This window comes from Chelonia mydas, chromosome 21 (assembly GCF_015237465.2).
Source record: "Chelonia mydas isolate rCheMyd1 chromosome 21, rCheMyd1.pri.v2, whole genome shotgun sequence".
In the NCBI taxonomy this organism is placed as follows: domain Eukaryota; kingdom Metazoa; phylum Chordata; order Testudines; family Cheloniidae; genus Chelonia; species Chelonia mydas.
Window position 1 is genome coordinate 9,828,252 of NC_051261.2, and position 24,440 is coordinate 9,852,691.

At 49.8% G+C, this 24,440-nt stretch overlaps 1 protein-coding gene across 6 annotated transcripts in view; it reads left to right on the top strand.

The window, feature by feature from the left end:
• Positions 1-7,609: 7,609 nt before the first annotated feature.
• ITPR3 (inositol 1,4,5-trisphosphate receptor type 3) overlaps positions 7,610-24,440 on the top strand; it is a 94,268-nt gene continuing 77,437 nt past the window's right edge. Inside the window, exon 1 of one of the 6 annotated variants that reach the window (XM_043533420.1) lies at positions 7,610-7,728. Coding sequence is in view for 3 of the 6 variants with exons in the window: in XM_037884744.2 (XP_037740672.1) it covers positions 20,888-20,976 (89 nt within the window). In the remaining 3 variants the exon portion in view is untranslated. Of the gene's footprint in view, positions 7,729-7,773; positions 7,797-20,606; positions 20,977-24,440 lie in introns of those variants that run through there. The other 5 variants (XM_043533419.1, XM_043533418.1, XM_043533421.1 and 2 more) reach the window with 5 other exon arrangements.

The following is a 24,440-nucleotide window of genomic DNA, read 5'->3' on the forward strand; positions in this document are numbered from 1 at the left end:
CACGGCTCCCCCCCGATACTTGTCAGGACAAAAACTTATAGTCGGGTCCCCCTGGGTTCGACTCTAGGGCTGCTGAAATTTGGTATATCTGGTGTATATATATATAAAAATAACATATATGCCTGGATAAGGAGTGAGCAGTGAGATGGCAGAGTTTGGAGAGGACACACCATTATGTAGGTCAAAGCCAGAGGAGCCGGCGAGGAACGTCAGAAGTTCTAAATAAAGCCAGGTGAATGGACAAGCTGATGGCAGATGCATGGTAATGCACAATGCAGTGACCAACTTGAGTTCATTGCCACAAGATGTCATTGAGGCTATAAGCTCGAAAAGGGATTGGACATTTATATGGCCAGTGAGAACAGTCCTGTCTATCTTAAATGGGTTAAAATGTATAAAGGATATACGAATATATAACAGAAAGGCAGTGTTGCTTAGTGGCTTCAACACTGGACTAGGATCCAGGAGACCTTTGTTCTATTTCTGTGGCTCACTTGCTGGAAGATTGTAGACAAGTCACTTCCCTGTTCTGTACTTCAGTTTCCCCATCTGTGAAATGGGGATATTGACACTGAGCACCTTTGAAAAGTGCTTTGAGAGCTACTGAAAAAAGTGCTAGGTAAGAGCTAGGGATTATTCCAAATCCTCCTGTGTCGGGACATAAACCAACAAGGAAGATTTTCCTGTCAGCAGGTTCCTCCATAATGATTCACTACAGGAGTTCATGCACCTTCCTGTGAAGCAGATGCTGTTGGTCGCTCTCAGATGGGAGGCTGGACTAGATGGACCTCAGGCCTGATCTATTCCTGATGGGAATCTTTCCTGCGTAAAGATAGTAGGATTTGACCTCTGAACTTTATAATATAATTCTACCTTGCTCTTATCGCTAGATCTCCCAGTACTTTACAAAGTATCATTAATCCCATTTCACAGGTAGAGAAACTGAGGCACCCACAGGAAAGTCACTTGCACAAGGTCACCCAGCAGGCCCGAGACAGAGCTGGGAATTTATTCCAAATCAAGTGCGCTATGCCCTGGACTATGCTGCCTTCCAGTGAAATTTAGACTCTGAAAGGAATGGTCATGGAATATAATTCTCCAATTAACAATCCCTTCTGCCCTCTGCCCACCCGACAGTCTGAAGGTGCTTGTCATTAACAAAGTGGTACAATGTTTGCTTTGCAAGTAAATGTGTGTCAACTAGTGTGAATGTCAAGATTTGGCACTCTTGAGCCGTATGTGCTTAGTGGTGTTAATTGGAAGTAAATTTACTGAGTTACTCTGAATTATTCCACCATGAGTGAGATCAGAATCTGGCCCATCTAGTTCACAAGAAGCTGTAAGATCACATCGCATTCCTACATTCTGTAAAATGTATTTTAAGAACTTTTTGTTTACAAACATTCATGTGACACTTGAGAGCAAATCTGGGACATGAACAAATGCTGGGTAATATCCAACCCTCTGTAAACCTCATTTTTTCCATGTGTTGATATAACTAGATTATCAAACGCTGGAGCACACAAAGCACATCTTATTGAGAAGATCCAGGCTCCAGTGGTAGGTGCCACCCTGGGACTTGGGAGCCCTGCATTTAAGGCCCTTTGCTGCCATAGATTTCTTGCGTGACCTAGTGTCATGAAACACTCAGTCTCTTTGGCCAGGTCCTCAAAAGTACATAGGTGCCTAACTCCCATTGAAGTCATCAAAATACCTGTGTGTCCCTGGAATGTGTCAGGGTTCAATCCAGACCAGTGAGGAGTTGTCACCCCTGCAATTTAGGGTGTCATAAGTTTTATTCTGCCGTGGCTCACAGTCCTGACACCCGCAGCCAGCATACAAGTCACAGGCTGGCTTGCACTGCCCAGTTACTTTTCGTAAAGTGACCCCAACACCTGCCTCTCCCAAATTTTCCCCAAACCGTCTCCCTGCAGAATTCAGCCATCTCAGTGAACGCTCACAGAAGTTAAGTCCATTGCTCTTTTAAAGAGATAATACACTGCAGTTTATTAGTTTAACTGGGGTTTGACAAACATTCTTATTTCAATCACAGCACTGGATTGGTTTATAGTGTAAAAGTAAAACAAGTTTATTAAACAAAAAGTGAAGTGATACCAAGTATGAGGAGTAAGGATACAAATGGTTACAAAGAAAAGTAAAAATAGGTATCTAAGACTAAAACGTAGTGTCGGCCAGTTACAATCTTTTCCTATGCAGGTTTCTCATCTATATTCAATTTCCAGAAATTTCAGCCCTTTTGGTTGAAGGACTCAACGTTCTGTGATTTCAAGAGGTCCATCCTTAGAGGTTTTTAAGGCCCGGCTTGACAAAGCCCTGGCTGGGATGATTTCGTTGGTGTTGGTCCTGCTTTGAGCAGGGGACTGGACTAATGACCTCCTGAGGTCTCTTCCAACCCTAATATTCTATGATTCTATGAGCTCTGGTTCCTTGAATCCCCCAAGTGGTGGACCCCTATGGGGTTCTCTTCCCTGTCTTTTTATACTCCAGTCAACCTTTGTAATGTATTCTTTGAAAAGTAAGCCCAGACCAAGCTTTTCTCTCCTGCTGGGATGTAGATGCCATGCTTTCGTCCCGAAGTTCATTGGCCTGGCTTCAAGAGGTAGGAAGGCTCCTAGGGGTGCAGTCTCCATCCCCCTGAATGCAAATAGGGCTTCCATTGTTTCGATTCCTTGCAGCTTAATTGACATTGGAGACAGGTAAATAGCTGCCTTTACTCCTGTCTGGGAGAAAACCTATTGCTCTCTGTGTTTGGTCACAGACTTTAAAGCATAATATCAGTGAGTAGCCATAATTCCTCACATAGTGTTAATGCAGAAATTTCACAATGATGTTTAATCCACAGTGTGTCACTTAAAAGACCTTACAGAATACATTTGTGTAATACAGTAACGTTGTATAGAATGAGTTGATTCAATTGCTTATCAGTTGAGGTCCAAACCCCCCTGATTATATAGCTAAGAGGCTATCTCCCCCACTACTAGTTTGATGGCTTTGTTTAGCTTGCATAGAGATATACCTTCATCGTTGACCAGGTCGGTCCAGACAAGCAAATACACATTTCTTTGTCCAGGACAGACTGGGCTTATGCATTGCTCGCCAAGCACATTTTAAGAACATAATTCTAGCAGGTATTTATAACTCTATGCACACCCTGTACATACACCATGCAAGAATATTAATGATCAGTGTTATGAGTTTTCCAGTGCTATATTACCGGACACCTTTTGGGGATATACTATGACATCAATGTGTTAGGTGTGGTGAGTATACCAAGCCCCACAAGAGTTGCTGACACAGAGTAGCGAACCACCAGTGGACCTCTTTGTCATAGTCTCATACAAGAACAAATTTACAACAGCTGAGGATCTGGCCCACTATTTTCCAGGAACATTCCTGCTTCTGTAAGTGTACATCCCAGCTTTCCTCTTTCCAAGGCATTAGTGCAGAAACAGAACCTTCAGATTCAGTTCAGATGTGACCCTGATGATGTCACAACCTTAGTCGGTAGCATGACCACTGGCTGCTGTGAAACTGGATGTAATTTAACCAACAAAGGATTCTTCGGACTCCAAGATGGGGGAAATAATGAGCAGATGCGCTGTTGAGAAACAAAGATCCTGTTTTCAGGCAAATCCTTCCTGTCGTGCTTGGAATGAGAAGTAATGCAAATGCTGGAGGCAAGCTGCAAAAGAAAACAGACATTGTTGAGTAAGAGCGGAAGAGCTCAATTCGTCTACATGAGTGAGCTTGTAAAATATGCATCATGGCCCTTCTAGAGGCTTGTCCACATGGGATAATAGCCTACTACTGCAGCAGGTTAATGGCACTTCTTCTTTAGAGCAAAAAGCAGAAGTATATGCTTTCATGCTGAAGGTGCTGAATTCAAACCCTGTTGGGGTGGGGCACATTACACCGATACACTCTGTTTTATTCCAAATTTCAATCCACACCCCCACCAACAAGAGATTGATCGATAACATCCACGGCTAGCAGACCGTGAGGCAGAAGCAGGACAGCACCAGAATGTTCCCATTGGCTGAACACGTCCTGAGGGCTGGACATTTGCACCTAGCAACTTCAGAGAGCTGCCTATGCAGGCCACTTGGGTAATAAGAGGAGGATGAGAAACAGACATGAAGTTTAACCCTTGAAGGGCTGAGTCTGAGCCATCTCAATTCCAGCCTATTAGCGTCTCACTTCCTATCGTTTGGCATGAGTCCTGGCAGTCTTCCTGCTCCACCCCTGAACAAAAGGAGAGTCTTCCTTTCTCTTCCCAACTGAAGGCCTTGGATTCTCCTACTGTGGGATCTTGCAAACATAACTCCTGTGCCCCCAGGTGGGTCATCAGAAACAGGGATCGAACCTGGGAACTCTGGATCTCAATGCATGAGCCACTACTGCCTGAACTGAAAGAGCCAGCTCTTAGACTACGTCTGCACTCCTGGCAGCATGCGCAGGACAGGTACCACACGCCACAGTGCAGGCTGGCCATGTCCACACTTGTCTCTGTGCAGCGCAGCTACATGCTGCAGTGAACGGCTCTGGCAGTTTCGCACTTCCAGAGCCTTTCACTACGGCAAGGAAAGGCTCTGGTGGGTGGAAGGCAGTGGGGAAAGGCTCTGGCAGTGGTGAGCACTTCTTGGGCACGTAGAGAGCCCTTCTAGGATATATACTCAGGGGGTAGGACACTTTACTCACCTGAGCCATGCCTCACCATCTACCCGGCAGTTTATACCCATGGTAGCTGGGCCTGCCGTGTCTGTACTCTAATGCCACAGTAAGTGTAGATGTTCCTTTAGCCATGATTCTAGCAGGTACATCAACCTCCATGTAGCTTAGCCACCACTAGGGGGGACAGAGTGCCATAGGGAGTAGATATAGCGTACATAAACTTAGCAAAATTGGGTCTGCTCGATATTTGCATGGGAGACGGCCAAGGAAAATTCAGCGTGCTGCTACGGTGTGTGTTTAAAGCCCTAGCACCATCTTTTCTATATTCCTGACCAGAACTGTGGAACAACCAAAGGACCAGCCCCCTGAAAAGTCATCCCGGGTTTTATGATGAGTGCAGTGTGGAATGGGAGAGGACTTTAGGAATTTAATCATTGCCAGGTGCACAGCCAAGCGGTCGGACAGGATCAATGAACTTCAGTTATTCACCTCTCAGTCCATATTTTTTACACCGCATTCATCACCTGCTGTGGTCTAATGATATCTCACCAGCAAGTGCTGTGGCTTGGATTGGAGCAGCTCCCAGTAATATGAGACACAACTGTGTTGTCTCTCTGAATTAATAATGAACTAATGTCCCAGCACAGGGCTAGGGTTTGCGGTGCTACCAGAGGCCTTTAGATGAGATGTTCATGGTAGTCCTGACTGCTTGGGGCCATCAGAGAGAACATGGCGCTTTACAAGTCGGTGTGATTCACGTCCCAGTTCGACATTCCAACTGGGGCAATTGCATTCACACCAATAACTGTGCTTCACTTCCTGTCCTAAAGAGTTGTGAGTGCTGCTGGATACCTTTCAAACAGCTGCTGCCCCCTGCCCAGCGGAGGCCAGATTTTCAGGAGCTCGGCAATCCACAATTAGAGCCAGCTTTTCTAACCAATGTTCCGCACCCAGCATGCTGGGCTCTGAGCCCATCTGAGAAGTCTGCCCAAACGGCTGTACCTTAATGGTAAGTGAAGGGATCCTTATCTACTGTCGTTTACAAAATGCTTTTGGATCTGGTGGGCTGGAAGGTGCTGTATATGATGTAACATTAATCTGTTACCCACAATCCAGTTTTTAAAAGCCATCCATGGTCCTGTAAATAAAAAACTCTCTGTATTTCCCTTTTTAATAGCCTCTGAACCTACTGTCCCTTCTGTTAGCTTGGGACGGTCTCCTATGTTTTAGGACAGTGATATTCATACCTCTGTGGTTCAGGAGCCAAATTAGGGATCAACATTACCCTGAAGAGACACAACAGTGTGAATTCATGGTTTCATTTACTCTATTGTTCTCACAGCAAATTGACAGACCAAGTTATTATTTTATCAACTACGGTTGATTAATAACAGAGGAAAAGCCTCCTGATGGGTTAATCACTAAGTCGCACAGTGTCTTAATATCATGTGCTGCAAAGAGCCGCATTAAAAAGCCACTTGTGACACATGAGCCTCAGTTTGAGTATCTCTGGTTTATCGCACCATCAGAACTTCCTTTGACTGACGCACAGCTCTCTGCCCCCGCTCCTCCTGTTCCACGCTGGGCTCTAGGGCTGTTTAGTGACTCAGCAGTTGTGGAACAATAGCATGGTTACCTGTTCCTTTTGCATTAAACGGGAGGTTAAAAAATGTTAATAGCATTCTTCAGTGGTGAGTTAGGTTACAAGATGGAGCCAGGGCATAGACATCAGGACTCCTGAGTTCTACTGTCAGCCTGACTGTGTGATGACAACAGTGCCTCAGTTTACCTGTTGGTACAAGGATACATACTGCTTAGGCATAGGTGCTGGAACTAGGAGTGGGGGGGAGGGGGTGCTGGCTTGAAGTAGTCATAACAACCCAAATACATAAACAACCCAAAGTTTCTGCTTTCAGTAGCCCCCCCCCTTCCCCCATAAAAATTGTTCCAGCACCATTGTGCTCAGGGACGCTGGGAGGCTTAGTTAATTGGACAGGCCTGGGAGACCCTTGGAGAGAAGATGCTATCATTATGCGGACACAGTAGTGCCAAGCCATGAGTCAGACCCCAACAAATCATGAGAGTGACTTAAAATCATAAGACTGAAAAAATAATACATTTTGAGGTTCTTTTAATTCGCTGTATGGTGTTTGAGCCTTTAAATTACACTTGGGGCCTTCAAGCTTTTCTCTACAGCCACAAGGACAAGGAAATGAAAGTTGAGGCTCACTCGTAATCACTTGGCTCTCGGAGGCAGTGCTTTAAAACCAACCACCACAAGTATCATGAGAGTGAGTAAATCACCAGCATTGGCAACATCGGGGCTTCTCTGCTTGGGGATGGGATTTGGATCGGTTTGGTTTCCAGTTCACAGCAAGCTTGGCCACACAATAGCCTGGTTCAGTTGGGAGATAGGATTGTAGGATTAACAGCACCTGTGCTTGATTAACTTGCACTCTCACTCCAAAGCAGGCAGGTTGCCAGCCTAGGTTGAAGGGAATTCTGAGCTCATATCTTTGTGTCTGCTAAGCTGAGTTTAAAGCACCCTCAAAACCGGGTTAGAGGTTCTTCTGTGTGGTCAGAAACAGGTGGGAAGGAGCAACAGGGGGCTATAGCCCAGGTTAATGCTACAGTGAAGACATACCTTAGGAGGCAGGGCATAGCCCGTAGCACCACCAAAGCCAGCATCTCCCTTGCTAGTTTATGAAACGTGAATTGCCATGGTACAGCAAGATGTCTGCTATCAAGTGGGGCAGATGAGGAGTAGGAGCCACCACAGGCCTGAGCTAGGATCTCTGCACTTCCCTTTTCCTCAAGTTCTCCTGCTTCTCTCTTTTTTGAGCAGGCTCCAGCTGGGAAGAAGAGCCCCTGAGTACATTGGCTCTACCTCCTTAATTAGTTGTGATGAGGCCTTTAAAAGTAGTCCATCTGCATTCTGCCTGAAAGGGTCTAGACTACTTCCTGTGGGAGCCAGGTGTGGGGATTTGTCTCACTAGCCAGCAGCCCGTGCCGCCCTCTATCAGGAAAAAGCAACAAGTAAGTGCTCGGACTCAAGGCCAGCCTGGCTGTACAGCATGTACTCCCTGCCCTAGAGAGATGAATAGGTGAGACCCACTGTGCACAGGTGTGAGTACGTTGGTCCCTCAGCCCGCTCCCTTTGCGGGGCTCAGAGCATTGCAGGGTTTTGGCATAGGCGTGCCCTTGCTAAATGGCTGATGCACGTACGTGTGGGGGAAGTGTTTATCTGGGGCAGATGTCTGAGCAGCATTTGTGCTTCAGTCTTGCATGTGGGGCTTTGAAAACTGACCCCTTCCCTGCTCATTTAACTGTGAACAGGGCTGGGCTCTGATGTATCTTGATGTAGAAATATTGGTGCGTTGTTCCAATGCTCTCTATTCCTTACTGCGACTGGCCAAATCTTCTTCCAGGCCTCCCAGAGTAAGGGGCCACTCTCCAGGAGAGGCTTCTATGGAAGACAGGGACTGATATTCAGTGGCCTGCTGCAGAGAGTCCTGTCCTAGACCCATTAATAATAGGGCAGAGAGAAAGCCCTGGCTTGTACTAGTCAATAATTCACTTCTCAGGGGCTGCTGTGTGTGTCTAGCTGTTGCATGTGTCTGACTGTAGCGCCAGGTGAGTCTTGTGCAGAGGCAGGATATTAGCAGTCTCCTGTTCCTTGGTAACTGTTTGGGCCCTTTTAAGAGTACCCCAGGTGATCATAAATTGACTCTGTGGGAATTGGCAATAACTTATAATATGTCATGATCTGTTTTGTGCAAGAGTGAGCTAATTAGTCCTCACAACCTCCTTGTGAGGCGAGCAGTTTTATTGTTGGGGAAAGTGAGGCATAAAATGGAGAGCCTGGGGTAGGCCCTGACAGAACTGGGACTAGAAGTCAGATCTGTCTGACTCCTCTCTCACTGCTCATTCCCCCAGACCATGCTGTGGGAGTTCAGCTTGGTGAGGTCAGGCTCCTGGGGGTCCCCAAGAATCATGCAGGTAGGCTGCAGAGTTTCAGAAAGTGCTACTGGGGTCAAATTAGGATCCCATGAAATCCAATAGCAAAACTCCTCCAGCCACACTAGGGCCAGGATCTCTTCCTAAGGCCTTGTCTACACTGGCGATTTGTCCCATGTCAGCTGTCAGGGTGGGTGCAGCAGTGCTTAATTTGTAATGAAAGAGGTGCAGGGGCTCAAGCAATTTTAATTAATTATTTATTACTTTCATAACTGATGCAGCAAGCCTAGAGGTGCCAGGGCTGCCCTGGCACAAATTAAGCCCTGGGTTGCAGTGACACAAACCCCTATGGCAGGCCATGTAAGCCGTGACTCTCAGCAGAGTGGCTATCCCCTGCTGGAAATGGCAGTGAGCTCCTCCAATGCAAATGGCCTTGTTTGCGCTGGTGAGATGGAGGCATATCCCCAGAGCGTGCAAGGCCTGCGCAGAACTCCTTTGCCTCTCAATCCCGTCCAGCAGTGTGCAACTCCCACACAGTGAACCAATTCTCCTTTTTCCCCTGGTGTGACTCCAGTTTACACAGTGCAAACTCTATGGATCCCAGTGCCATAAAATGGCTGCATCAGCCCATTCATTCCCACAGTGCGTTTCCTTTCATCCCCACATCAAAGGGGCCCATAAAACCGATCCCAAATGCAAATCTTGGCGGCCATGCTTCCCACGGGGCTACTTAACCGCCCTTGTTTCTGGCACTTTGTTGCCTGGGGAAAGCTGAGCTGAGAGGTAATCTCTGATTTTCTTTTTTATTATTTTTTATTTTATTTATTTATTTATTTTCCCCTTGAGCTCCTGCATCTTACCTGCTTTCCCCAGGGAGTGAGTTAGTGGCTCAGCCTGCCGGGGGCAGGCCTGGCCATAAGCCCGTCTAGCAGTAACCCGAGCCATTCAGTAGCCCATCATGTGGCTATACCAAGGCTGTAATTTAAACTTTGTTTGACAGTCCCTAGTATAAAAAGTTACCAGGGGAGGGGATGAATCTAAAACCGGCTATTTTAGATAAAGTTTTAAGGCCAGAGGGAAGGGAGGAAATTAAGACCTCTTAGGGCTTGTCCACACTTGAAATGCTATAGCTGTAATGCTTCAGTGTAGACACTATGCCAACAGGAGGGATTCTCCCATCACCATAGGTAACCCACCTCCGTGTGGCTTTTTCACACCCCTGAGTGACACAGTTAAGCAGACTTAATTTTCTAGCTAGAGACCAGGTCTTAGCTTTCCCCCTCTTCTTAGGCCTGGTCTACATTAGAAAATTAGGTGGGTTAAATGACATTGGTCGGGGTGTGAAAAATTCACACCCTTGAGCAGCGTAGTTAAGCCGACCTAACCCCCAGTGTAGCCAGCGCTAGGCCAGTGGAAGAATTCAGAACGGCCCCTTCCTGAGCTCTGAAGCTGTGAGGTTGGAACATGCACTTTCTCTGGAACTCTTCCTCCCTGTTATGGGCATGGTGCCCACGGCCTGCACTTATAAGCTGTAGTGGGAGTATACTTCCCATCCATTCTCTGATAAGAAGCATTTTCAATGCTGTGCGCTGAGTGCAATCCAGGCAATGGGGCTGGTGCAGGCCCCTGGGATATAGCGGAAATGCTAATTGACTCGGTAATCAATCTCTCCAGGCACACGGGAGAGCTGTTGAGAGAGGCAGTGTTGTTTTATCCTCCAAGCTGGCCTTGTTCAGTGTGGCACTCCATCATTTTCTTCTTGGGGATAAATTATGTTCTAGAAATGGCCGGTTTTCAAGAGAACTCGGCTCCCACCTAGGCCCCATAATAAGTGGCCAAGTTGGCAGCAATGCTCAGCATGTTGGGAGCTGGTCACTTCTGAAAATCTGGCCATAAATGTCGAATGGGTGTAAAACCATCAGGTTATGAGCGGACTGCCTGGGGTGAGGAAGACACTGCCTCTCTGAGCAGGTTATTATGTAATTTTCAAGTGTGCACGTATCTTGCCTTCCAGTGAAGCATCTGATCCTGTCAGCCATCAGGGACAGGATATGGGCCTATATGGACCCCAGTCTGATCAAGAATGGCAGTTCTTATGTTACGACCACTGTCATTTTATATTTGCATTACAAGAGCACCCCACAGGCCCCAAATAAGTCTGGGCACTGTGCAGTCTCTGCCTCGAAGGGCTTGTAGGCAAATGACAAATGACTTGTGAAGAGTGAGAGGAGAGGGGTACAATCAAAGCCATGCAATTCTTACCTGTATGCTTGCAATCTGTGTGTGTGTGGTGGGAGAGCTAGGATGGGGTGGGGGGAGTGTTACTGGAGGAAAGGAGGGAGGTGGCAGAAGAGGCTGTGGAAATATGGGGGTGGGATGGAGGTAGGATGTGCAGAGGCTGACAAAGAAGAGGACATGGAAGATGTGGAAGAGAGTAGGAAGGCAGGGGGACCGTGAGGGCTCAGGGTGGTTAAAAGGAGATCTTGATTAGGGTACAGGTCAGTGAATGTACAGCAAATACATTAGATGAGGAGCCAGTCAAGTAATCAGTGAATCAATTAAACAGGAGCCAATGAAATGGCCAGTGATCAACAAATCAGGCAGTTAGGTGCAAAGTAGTTAAGCATGTCCACATTGGCTCTGGCCCCCGTTGGCAATCTGCTGATCAGACCAGGCAATTAACCAGGAGTGATCAGCTGACAGTCAGCCAGTGGAACAAGTATGCTGAGAAGAAAGTTACCAGGTGTTGGGGGCAGGGGGGTGTCAGTAGGCTGAGGGGTGAAAGTTGGGTGCAGGGGCGAAGAGAGGAGGGTTGAATGCTTTCCCTTGTCTTCCTGTCCCTCCCTGCTGGCTGCTCCCTGCTTAATAGGGGAAGGGCCTATGTTAGCACTCCACCCCACTGGAGAGCTCAGATTGTATTCACCTACCAAGGAAGTTACACGCACAAGCAAATTGTTCTTGGACGTGTTTGCTTTTGATAGAAATGCTACCAAATTTATATGCCAATTACATGTGACTGCCCAGCTCTGGGCAAGCTGCCTTCAGGGCCTTGGCGGTTCCAAGCCTGGAATTCCCTGGTCCAATCACCAGGCCCAGCCCAGCCAGGGAGTGAAAGAATCTCTGTGCCAAGAGAATCTGGCTATGATTTCCGATAGCCACTCTTTAATGTTTCCCCCAGCATCGTCCCTTTCCACCCGGCTGCCGCGCCCATCCCAGTGCTGGCCCAGTGTCGCTAATGGCAGCTGTTAATTGTTTTTGTTGTTGTTGTTCCATATTATATTTAATTTCCCACTATTATTTTTGCCCCTTTAATCGTACAAAAGCCTAAATTTCCCTTGGGAAGGTTATTGGCTCAACTATGGAAATTTACCTGCAACTCACATAGAGCTAAGCAGACAGGGGATTGAGTATATTTTTAAACCCAAGTACAAAGTGTCATCAGTGCTGAATTCAGTTAACCCTTCACAGCATGGGAAGACGAGAATTCTGGTTCGTGGCTTCTCTCCTTCTGCTTATCAGTAGCTAGGAGGTGACACTTCATAAACACAGCTCTTCCCCCTCTCATAATTTGGCCGGACCCCCTTCCTCCCCAGGGCTGATACACCTCTCCTGACTGCACTAGATCATCTGATTCCCAATTCCCAGCTTCCGGGCACGTATTCCCAGCCAAGCTACATTCTGGACATGGTGATTTGTAAAATGCCAAAGGGAAAGAAGTTAGCTGTGGGGAGGGGGTGGAGACACACACAGGCTCACTTGTATAGTGTGTGTATTGTGCCCCCTCCAGAAGCTAGTCTGTTCAGAGGATAACAGCTTTCTGTGGCCACCTAATGGAGTTACTCCTTTAGCTCAAGTGGCAGAGGTCTGTGCTCTGGTGGTGAGGTTTGAATCCTGCTGATGACTCATGGAAGGGGCTATTGGTCATGGCCATAGAGATCAGTGCAAAGTCGGGATAGCTCAGGGTCTGATCCTGACAAAAGTTCTGAGCAGCAGATGGGTGGCAGGGCTGGATCATCTTCTTCGATTCTTGATGAAGCATCCCCTATCAGCAATATCCCTAAAACACAAGCATCTACCAGCTGGAAACAGCCATAAATTAAGAAATGGACCTGTTGGAAGCTTAAGGGACTCTCTGGGTGAAACTGACAAGAGAAGAACTTGAATAAGAGAGAAGTGTGCTTTGCCAGTAAATGTGTGTTTTCCCCCATACCGTACCGATATCTGTCATTCCCTCTCTGCCAACCTGACTTCTCCTGCCTTAACCAGCTGATCAGATGACTTCATCCCCCAGGATATTTCATCAGGGTATGTTGCCATGCAAAGGACCCCTTAGGATGCCAGAAATCCTACATTATGAGCAAGCAGAAGGAGCAGATGGGATGGCTGGGAGGAAACTGGCCTTTGTGTTAGATGATTAATCAAGTGACCATAGGGGATTATTAAACTCTGCACAAGGAAATGTTGATTTCCCCCCCCCTCCCTTTTTTTAAAGGAAAATTATATTTGGTTTCTCCAGTGTGCAGCGCTGTAGAAGTTGAGATCAACCTCGCTGATGGGATGGCTAGGAGGGATCAAACCTTCAACATTGACATTGACAGTAGCAATTCCATTAGATGGAAGTTGCACTGAGCTCTTATCCTCTCTACTGGAGCAGCCCACTAGAGGGGGATGCAACACACTTTGCCAGGAGGTTTCATAGCCCATTTGTGTGTGTTCACACCCACAATAGATCTGCTGCAACAGATTTCATGGACCTTTCCTATCCTCCCCTCCCATCTTCCTCTGCTCCAACCGGACCACCTCTTCACATAGCATCACCACTGATGGTGCAAGAGCCTTCTCCCCTGTGTGCAATAGCCTTTCCTGCATCTTTCCCTCTTATTGTCTTGCCTAATTCCCAGCAGGGGGCTCAGAAGTGAATGGGGCTAAAGTAAATCTCTGGATCCAAGTAGCTATGAACTTTGGGCTAGTTTGGATCTGTCCCTTCTCCCGCCCTCCACTGTTCTCTGAGGAAATGTTTTGGGGTGGGAGGGCAGACATCGCTTGCATGAAAGCCGCCACACAGAACCCTGCCTCATTTCGCTGTATGTCTGGGCCGCATTTGAGCTCAGAATGTAGCCAAAGCCAGTGGAGTGGGAGAGAAACTTGTCTCGCAGCCTAAGAATCCCCCTTTTATGTGCTCTCCTTGCCAGAGAATTCCTTCCTCTCTGACTCTGCTACGGATACAAGGGCCCCAGTGTCTCCTCCTGAAACAAAGGAGCCTGCAGTTACTTTCTATTTCACATGGTGAGCTGCTTCACTCTTCCAGTGCCCCGCAGTTGCTGGCTGAGTGACTTCAAGTTATTTGTTATACATTCAACCCTGACTTATTGCACCAGATGGCTAGAGCCAGGGCATTGGCCTGTGTGCTGAATTGTCCCAGGCAAGCTTAGGAAGATGATATGCCTCCGGCAGGCATTTATACCCGCTATACCACCTCCTAGCACATGCCTGCACTGGCTCGGTCTCGTCTGTGATCCCTCTGGGGTGGCTAGTGGCCCAGGTGATGCTATTGAGGAGCAGGCTCTGCACAAGACCCGTTCAGAGGCTGCAGTTGGTTCCTGCCCCCCATGTGTCTGTGATGGCCGGCACGCTGTAGACTGGACCAGAGATCTCCAGAGCTAAAAGCATGAGCTGCTCCTGCTCAAGATAGAGAATCAAGGCTCCAGAGCTGGGACTATCGCAGACTCATGCCATCAGTGGACTGAGCACAGATGGGGAACTGTAACACACACTAATTAGAAGGAAGGTTATTTGGCTCCCGCTTTGGTCTCTAGAGGTATGTCTGCACTGCAGCTGGGAGCAAGGCCCCCCAGCCTGGGTAGAGAGACTTCACTAGAAATAGACCCCCTGGATGGTGGCAGAGACTAGGCTAGCTAGCGACCCGAGCCACAATGCTGCTGTTTTCAGTGCATTAGCTCAAGCAGAGCTAGCAGGAGTCTGTCTGGGCTGGGCGGCTCCATCCCCGCTGCGGTGTTGATGTACCCAGCTAGCTCCTTAGCTTTCCCCTGGAAAGCCACAGCTCCCAGATATAGCTCTATCTACTCCCCGTCTCTCTCCTGAGCACCACACTCCGGCTCTCACCTACGTGCTAGTTGACAGGGGGAAACCGAGGCACAGAGTGGGAAGTGACTCACTTGTATGAGGTCATATAGCAAGTCAACAGCAGAGCCCAGGCTAGAACCCCAGGCTCCTGAGTGTGACCCACACCCTAGCTGCCTGACTGCAGTATTTTACCTCTGCCTTTTCCTCCTTATCTCCACCCCTTTACCTGTGGAGGAGCTCTCAGCCTTTGGCCTGGGCCAGCTCTGGCTTCCCTTTGGCTCCACGTGTTAAGGGCACAATGGCTTTGGATGACAAATGCCCATTTTGGTTATTTAGTGCTGTGAAGGACCATTCCCAACAGGGCCCCCCCTTGTGCTAAGGGCTCATGTTCAGGTATCGCCATGCGGTCTCATGTTCCCTATGCAAAGGCCCACCTCTGCCAGGCAACCCGCTTTCACCAGACCCTTCAGACAGGTCGCCCCCCTACGTTCCCATCCTACAGCCTTGCCCCACCAGTGAGCGCTTCCCTCCCTGGCTCTTTGCCATGCCGTGACGACACAGAGCAGCCCGTCACGAACTGGACGTGACGGACAGCCTGGCTGTGGTCCCAGGCCTTTAAGAGGTGTTTAGCTCCGAACTGGTCCTCCATGGCCACCCGAATCTGGGTCTTGCCCTCACCTGTGTGGGAGCCTGTTGGATGAAAAGGGTCTGGCTCAGCCCGTACAGATGCTGGCAGCAGGAGTAGGGCAGGTACCTGGCTATGCAAGGCAGTGGTGTGAAAGTGACCAGCCTAGCAGGGCGTGTGGGTGAGCGGAGAGGAGCCTCCAGGGCACTGGGCGAGGCGGGAAGGACCCGGCACTGAAGCAGCGGCCCATGGAGGGGTGGATTGCACCACCGGAAAGGAATGTATCTGCAGCTGTGCCAGGCATGGAGACCACACCTTGGAGCCGGGGGATGACTCTGCTGTTACTGCACTGAGTCACCAGCCTCGCATCCACAGCCGCTTCCTTTCCGGGAGGGAGAAACTCAGTGCTATTTATCATGGGGCTTAAAGGGGGAGGAAGGAAACTTATTTATAACTACCCTATCTCCCCCAGCCATGAGGCTCAGGGCCCAGTGCCTGGTGGGAGTGGGGAGAGAGCATGGCAGGCAGGGCATCCCATGGTGTCCTGTGCCAAGGGGCTGCTTTGCTTGCGTGCTTCTGGCCTAGTTTGCCAGAGGTGCTGGTCAGCTGCGGCTCCCATTGACTCCAGCTGGAACTGTGGGTGCTCCATGCCTCTGAAAACCAGGCCTGTAGAGTGAAGGAGTGCAGAGGAGAGAGAGAGAGAGGGCCAGGAGGCCCAGAGGTGGCCCAAACAATGGCAGGTTTTGCTGTGGCCTGTCTCTTGTCTTCTCCTTCCTTAACCCCACACCCTTTCCACCAATAGCCCCTATGCACTCGCTCCCTGGGCCATCTCCCCCTCAAACGGCTCCCTCTTCTAGAAGCAAATCAAGCCTCTTCTTCCCCCACCCTTCCCCAAGAATGAGGGTCCCTTTTAAAACACAAAATGAGAAACTAGACCCCTGTGATGAGGCTACCTCTCCCTCCACCACTACTCAGGGGCCGACCGCAGGCTCAACAACCTCTCAGCTCAAGCCCAGCCCTGGAGGGTTGAACTATCAAGCTGTTGGGTCTGAACCCAGGGCTGAGTTCTACAAGCATGAGTCATTACAGCTTGAGTCAAAGAGCTGGGCTCTGGAGTGGGGAGCAGCAACGTACTCCCACTCTCTTGGACTGGGGACACATAACCCATGTGTCCAGTGGCTCTCACCTCCACTTGGCCGGCCATCTGTCTGACCAAGGAGCTAACTTCTATTCAGACCCAAGGAGCTTAAGGCCTGCCCTAGTTCTACCTGGCTATGTAGTAATGGGCCCAATCCTGGCCCTTTCCTTAGCCCAAATGCCTGTTGAAGTCAGTCAGTAGGGACTAAGCATCTGTTGGGAGCCCTGGGTCCTCTCTCTACCATGCCTTGTGCGTACAATACATCCTCTGCTCATCTCCTGCATTTAATCCAGTATCTTAAACTGAGACCCGATGGGTACAAAACCCACCCAATTTCATACTCCCCCAGCAAACTGTAAAAGTCCATCAGTCTGAAAGTGAATAAGCAGAGATTCATTAGGCAAAAGGCACTGCCTGCCATGTGGCTTTCTGAGTGATTCTAGCATGTCTGGGGTGGTGGCTCAGCCCCTGAACCACCAGACAAATACAGTAATCCCCTAGAAATTGCCTGCCTGCATCGCCGGATTCTTGTTTCAAATAGTTTTAGTGGTTGGTGAGGCCCCTCCATTTACTGCGTGCCACGGGGATTGATATATTTGTATCCAGTATTGATGTATGTGAAGTTTAAGGTTTGTACCAGCTGAGTTCGAAGAGGTTTAACCCCATGGGAAGCGGGGGCTGAGACTGTGAACTTCTGGATTTTGTGGATCTGATCTGTCCTACAGTTGCGGGGGATGTGGGGTGACTGGGATCCTAGGTTTTGATTGAGGCTTATCTCTGTTCCATGGATTAACCATTTAACTGAAGAGCTGTCCTCTAGGATGCAGCATGGTCCAATTGTTAGAGCATCAAGTTGGAGAAGCAGAGGATTTGGGATTTACCCATAGCAGAGCCAGGAAGAACACTGCATTGTGTTGCGTAAGTCATATCACCTGCATTTTAGCCCCAGTTTCCCTATCTGGCATAATGAGACCTTCCCAGCATTGTAAAAGGCTCTGATTGTAAGTGCCAAATATCTGAACCTGTTCTTTACCCCCCCAGCCCTGGACAGCATTTTACAATACAATGAGGTGTGTTGGGAGAGTGTTTCCACCTTCCTTCGAAACATAAAGTATTGACCAGTACTACCAAATTGGATGGGTTGCTGAGCTGAGCTAAAATATCCAGTCCTGTGATGCTGTGAACCAGACTGTGCTAGAAATGAGGTCTGACTGTCTGAGCTGGGTCTTATTTATAACATTATTTTAAATGGATTCTGCTTCATGTCCCCTATTCTCTTGGTGAGCAGAAATCAGGCCAGCCTTGCATTGGTTCAGTACAATAGTTTGCACTTCTGAAGCGGGTTTCACTTAGGGATCTCAAAAGCACATTGCAAATGCTAATTAACCAAACCCCATGTGAGTGACTAATGTCATGACCCCCATTTTCCTGAGGCACGGAGAGATCACGACTGGTCCAAGGTTATGCAGCCAAAGAGTGATGGGGCCAGGAAAAGAATCCAGGAGTCCTGTGCTCTAATCCCTAGAACAATGTATTACACCTGACGTGTTGTCTGAGAGGCTGTTTCCCCTTCTTATCAGAGCAGTTGAGTATTTGTGGGCAAGCTTTCGTCTTTGATTCTTGGAGGTATTTTCTCTGAGCCCGTTTTGAGAGAACTTCACTGCCGCTAAAGCCAGATAAGTTTCTCCCCTCCATCACCGTGAGATAGGGGATGCTAAATTTGTCCTGTGTTGAAAAGGCAGCTAATCCTGCTGGACCTGAACTCACAGCTTCCCTGTAGGAATTGCACTAGATTTCCCTGTTCTGCCAGGGGATTTGTCTGTTTCCTAGCAGAAAAAAACAAACCAGCATATAGGGCAAGATTTAGATTTCAGAAGTCATGGGGGTGTGTGTGTTGGCAAGGAAGGGCAGGGGGAAATGAATCACAAAAGCGTGTTTGGTTTTTTTTTGTTCTGTTTTGTTTTGGTTTTTTTAATGCTGCCGATAGCAGGCAAGAAAGAGGATTACATTTAAATGTATGGAACTGGAATGACTACAGTGTCCATCAGATACTCTGAGAATATCGTGCTGTTCCGCTGATGCTTTATTAGGAACAAAGGAGCTGCCAGATTGGGTCAGACTTGGGATCCCTCTAGTCCAGGAACCTGGCTCTGGCCAGCAGCAGATGCTTCAGAGGAAGGTCCAGGAACCCTGCAATAGGCAGTTGTGGGATATTCTGCCCCCACATAGGTCTCCTCCTAATCCTTATTCTTGCATGGGCTGCAGTGGCCCCACAACTCTGATTCTTGGCCATGTAGTGTGCAGTGAGGTGTATTGTGCCAATAAGACCCAGCCAAGCTTTGGGGACAGCTCCACCCCACAGCTCTCCTGAGGGTGTTCTAGGGTAATAAGACTACCTCTCAAAGCGCCTTGCTATGCATGGCCCAGATTAGAGCCCCAAGCCAAACCTCCTCCCAATGTGCTGAACCTGGCACGGTCCCGGCCACAACTGGCCAATTCCACTTCCCCCAAAGCCCTCTGGGGTGGCTAGTCCTCACAGGTTGCAAGAGTGGCCGGTCCCTGCCTCAGACGTGGGTGGGGACCAACCTGGTCCTAAATGAGGCTTTATCATTATTTGTTTGTAGGCTGCGGAGACGAAGGCTCTCTTATCCCCTAGGGCCGGACTGCAGGACAGAGGGAGGGCTGGGGATGGATGAGCCAAGGGTGGAGAAACATCAGATCTCTGAGGCAGGCTGGAGCAAGCTGGCAGAGAGCTTTGCAGATCAGAGGTAATCAGAGGTGACTAGCTCCAGGGATTCCCATGTGCAGTGGATGCTGATTTCATTTTTTTTAATTTAATTTAATTTTTTCCCCCAGCAAGTTCCAGAGAGAATGCCATGGGTCAAAATCTCCCTGTTTAATAAACCCTCATTGGCTTCTCCAGCTGTGTGCGAAAAAGCTGTTCTCTCCTGAACACTCAGCTCTTCCTCCCAAATGTTCCTTCCGTGGGGGAACTTCTCATCCTTAATCTCAGCACCCAGAAATCAGAGCAAGGAGACCAGGAGTCAGGACTCAGGGGTGTTCAGTTCCTAGCTCGCAGGGATTAGTGGGTTAGAGAAGGGTGGGCTGTGAGTCAGGACTCCCACATCTAGGAGGGGAGTATGGTCCAATGGTTAGAGCAGTGGACCGGGAACTGGCACTCTGGGGTTGTTCCCAGCCCTGTGATGGGAGGGGAGTGTGGGGGTTAGAAGAGAGGAGAAGCTGGGAGGGCTGACTCCTGGGTTCGGTTCCTGGCTCTGAGGGAGTGGGGTCTATGGGTTGGAGCACGGGGGACTAGGAGTCCAGATTCCTGGCTTGTACTTCCAGCTCTGCCACTAACTGGCTGTGTAACCCCTAAGTGTGTGTGTATGTCAGGGGGAGATGACTTTAACCAAATCAGTGAGCTTTTTTTTTTTTTTTTTTAAGGCAGGGTGGTACAAAGTCCCATTGCACAGTTTAACCCTCCCTCCCCTCTTTCCTAGTGGCTCCCCTGAGATCTGGTGCAGGTCCAACTTGCAAATGCATCAGCTGGGGTTAAATCGCCCTGTGGCCTGTACCAGCGAGGGGCTGCTAGCCCAATCAGAGGGGAAAGCCGCAAAACTGCCCGCAAGGCTCTGGCCCGCTGGCTGAGCCCCCTGGGCACCCACAGGACATAGGTGCTGGAACTGGGGGTATCGCCCACCCCCCCCAGCTTGAAGCGGTTTCCATCGTATCCAGGGGTTACAGGCTGGTTCAATGGCTCTCAGCGGCCCCCCCCCCTCCATACAAATTGGTGCTACACCCCAGCCACAGGAAGCCACCGCCCGGGCTGCACTAAGCGGAGCAGCCTTCGCCCTCCCCGCTTCGCCTCGCCCCGTGTGAACGGGCGCGGTGGGAGCGAGCCGCGGGGTGCGTGAGTGTGAGTCACCCCCCCCCCCGCACACACACACACACACTCCGCTGCATGGGGGCCCTGGGCGCCGCTGCCCGGGCCAGCAAGAAGTTCCCCAAAGTTGGAGGGAGGAGGGGTGGGGCCTGGGCCGGCGGGGCACCCCACGCGGGCGAGATTTGCATGCCTGGGTTCAGCAGGACTTCCTGCTCGGCTGTCATTGGCTGCAGGTAGCAAACTAAGCCGGAGCCCTCCTGCAAAGCTGTAATTGAGGCCCCCCCCCCCACTCCAAGCCCAGCTCCAGCGCTGCCTGTTTGCGCGCTCCTGCGCCGGGGAGCACATGTAAACCCCCCCCCCCCTCGCACCCACCCACCTTCTTCCCTCCTGGCTCCGCTCCGGGGGTGGGGCAGGCTCCCTTGGACCGCCGGCTGCGGTGCCCCCACGTGGCGGTGGAAGTGGGCTGAGGACCGCGACTCCAGGAAGAGGGGGGCCGGTCGCGGGAATCATGAATGAGATGTCCAGCTTCTTGCACATCGGGGACATCGTCTCCCTGTACGCCGAAGGGTCGGTCAATGGGTTCATCAGCACGCTGGGGTGAGTGGACCAGCGCCGGGGGGCTGCGCCGGAGGGGGGAAGGGGGCCCCTTGCGAAGTGAGCCGGATTATCTTCATTTATGTGACAAAAAGGGAAGTGACACTGTGGCTAGGTAGAGGCCGAAAGGGCTGGCTGCCTGCCTCGGGTCAAAGGCGCTGGAGAGGTCAGGGTGAGACCCGAGCGGAGGCAGGTTCTCCGGTGAGGTTCCTTGCGCCTTCCTCTGAAGCAGCTGTTGGAGACCCAGATCCTGGACTGGATGGCCCTTGCCTCTGCTCCACTCTGACCACTGCTGCCTGCCTGCAGCCCCGTCCCCTCGCCTGGGCTGGCTGTGCTTCCCCTCCACCTGTTGCTGGGGTGGGAATCGGGATCCCCTAGGGAGCGGGGGTGAGATGCCCGGGGACGTGCCCGGCAAGGTTCCGTGGCAGCGCATGGGCAAGAGTAATATTTAAGAATTGGGTTTGTTCGATAGCTGATGGTCCCAGGGCTTAAATTGTGCCAGGGCGGAGCAGTTCATAGCTCCGGCACCTCTGGGCCACTCGCTGCATCAGTTAAGAAAGTTAAATTGCTTGAGCCCTGGCACCTCTTTCCTTACAAACTGAGCTTTGGTCCTCTCTCTGGTCGGTGCAGGGGAGGCTGGGTTCTGTACCTGCAAGGATCTGTGCTGATGCTCTGGTAGGTCGCTCCCATATTGAACTTGTATGATTCCCCTGCATGAAGTCTGAACCATGTGCACTGGGGGAGGCAGGAGAGGGCTATAGCCTTTACCCTGGGGCTCTGCCAGGCTATTCTCTCTGTGGGTTTCTTTGGGTGACGTTAAGGCAGCTCGGGTGCCGGGGACATACCCTCTGACCCCCTGCCCTGGGCATCTTCTTGCCGAGCTTTCCCCCAGGCAAGCCACTTGAGCGAAGCAGAGCTGGCAAATCCATCATATGAATTGGGGACTGGCTGGATAGCGCACAGCTGTGTGTCCTGGGTGCTAAAGGTTCCCCTCCATTTACCCTGGTTTCTTTACCTCCCGAACTACCCCACAGGAGTCTTTTGTACCCTGGGGAGACTCTGAGGATTCCCCTGTGGTATAGCGAGGAGGCAGGAGGACTGGGCCGTGTTACATGCAAACAGGGGTCTTTATTCAGGCTGCTGGACATGAACACACCCTATGGTTCTCTCTGACGGAGTCCCTGCTGACCCACACAGATATGCAGTGTAGCTGTAGCAGTGTCCGTTCCAGGATATTAGAGAGCACCTGGGTGAGGGAATCTTTCATCAACAGAAGTGGGCTCAATAAGAGACAAGCTTTCGAGCCACACAGAGAAGCTAGTCTCTCTCGCCAGCAGAATTCGATCCCATAAGATATTCTCTCACGCATCTTGACGCACGCGCACACTCCGCTCCCCACATTTGCCTGCGGACAACCATGAATGTAAATACACACTGCGATGGCAGATATGGACACATGCGCATGTCTGCACAAAACACACTTACAGCCATGCACCCAAGTTTATAAACCCGTACGTGAAAACAACTGTACAATGTGCTCATAGAGTTTAAAGCCAGAGGAGACCAGCAGATCATCCAGTTTGCTCTCCTGTATGTCACAAGCCACCAACACCCCCCCCACCCCCCGCACCCTAAACCCAACAACTGAAATGAGACTCGCATATTAGCCTCCCGTGGGCTGTAAGCGATTACTATGCTACAGGCAGAGAATATGAGGGACCGCAATGCACCAAGACTCTTCAACGGCAGGGTCCTGGCAAGTGACCCGCATCCACATGCTGCAAAGGAAATTGAAACCACCCCCCAAGGATGCTGCCAATCTGACCTGGGGGAAATTCCTTCCCGACCCCACATTAATTTTCACACACACAAACAGACCCACTTGCACACAAATTTACACGTACATATGCAGACACGCAAGTACCGTGCATGGCCCTGAACTAGTGAGAAAATGTTCCCACTGTCATTTTGGTGAGATCTCCTCTACGCTGGCCACCTGGCTCCATGCTAGAGGTGTCCCTGTCACTGACGCAGATTCTCTTTAACCTCTGCAGTTCTGCGCTGGGTAGCCCCTATGCCAGACTGGTGATGTTACATCTGACACGGGCCTGTTGGACCTTCCGGGCCCTCCCAGGCCGATGCAGCATTGTTCCCTGTGGTCAGTTCTTCAGGTCTCTGTTCCCCATGGTTGGTTTGTTCAATCTTGTTGGCAGTGACTCAAGCAATGGGGTTCCCGCTCCTTCCCTTGGGAGATGATTCCACACACTAACAGATCTCACTATTGGGACATTGTATTTGGACTGATATCTTTTCCTTTACTCATTGTTATCGCATTCATCCCAGTTACACCCCCACTCTGACCAGGGCATGAAATCCTTGTACTGGATGCTAGGAAGAGCACAATCACACTTCAAATCATTGCTGTGATAAAGAAGTGGAGTTACCCGCTGAGAGTGCATCTCCTGAGCCCTCTTCATATTGTACATCTTGTTTAGTTCATTTGCTAGTCAAATAGCTTAGCTAGTCCCGGCCCTAGTGCTTCATACTCAGCTGAGCAGAGTACCGGAAACTCCCCATCCGTCTGTGTTGACATCCTCCCTAGCAGCAGCCAGAGAGCAGAGAGGAAAGTAAGCTGCAGTTCTGGAAGGTGAATTGCTGACAAAGAGAATCTGAAGTGTGATCCTTTTGGTTAGCTGGAGTGTCTTGAATGACAGAAGCCCGTTCTAGGCACCAAGTGAACATGATGCGTGGAAGCATTATGTAGGGTAGGATCGTATCTGAAACGGTCTGCCCCTTGTAATGGGCCCAATTGCTCCTCTCGCTGGCATGGGGCTTACAACAGTGCCCCTCCATAGACATCGCTGGGGTTCTGGCAGATTGGCACCTGTGTGAGCGAGATCGGAACTCAGCTCAGTGGCATATGTAGGAAAAATAAAATTAGCACTCACAGGGGACATTGAGAGGCCTTTTTTTGTTTTTTTTATTAAACACAGAAGGTTCTGCCTTTCTGAAGATCTCTTTGGTGTTGGATGGCTACATGCACCAGGTGAATTGGAACTTGGATCTCCTCCTCCAGAGAATTTCTTTAGTGGCTGTAACAGGGAGCAGAACACGAACCAGGATTATCTCCTGAGAGAAGTAGTTGCTTGAGTCATTTAAAAGGAGACTGGTAGAACTCCCGAGAATAGTGTGTAAGGAACAATCCTCAAAGGCATGCAGGGGGATGAACTTGATGATTTAATTATTTAGATTGCAAGCTCTTTGGGCAGGGGCAGTTGTCTTGTTCTGTGGTTTGTACAGTGCCTAGCACAATGACTGGGATTCCTAGATGCTATGGTAATACAACTATTTTTTAAAAAGGGTCTATGAAGTGGGAATTGCCCTGGCTGAAGTTCTGTGATTGTTGCTATCTATGGTGAACCATCTCTCTAGGGGTAGTCTTAAACTGTGGGACTTGTTCTCTTGTT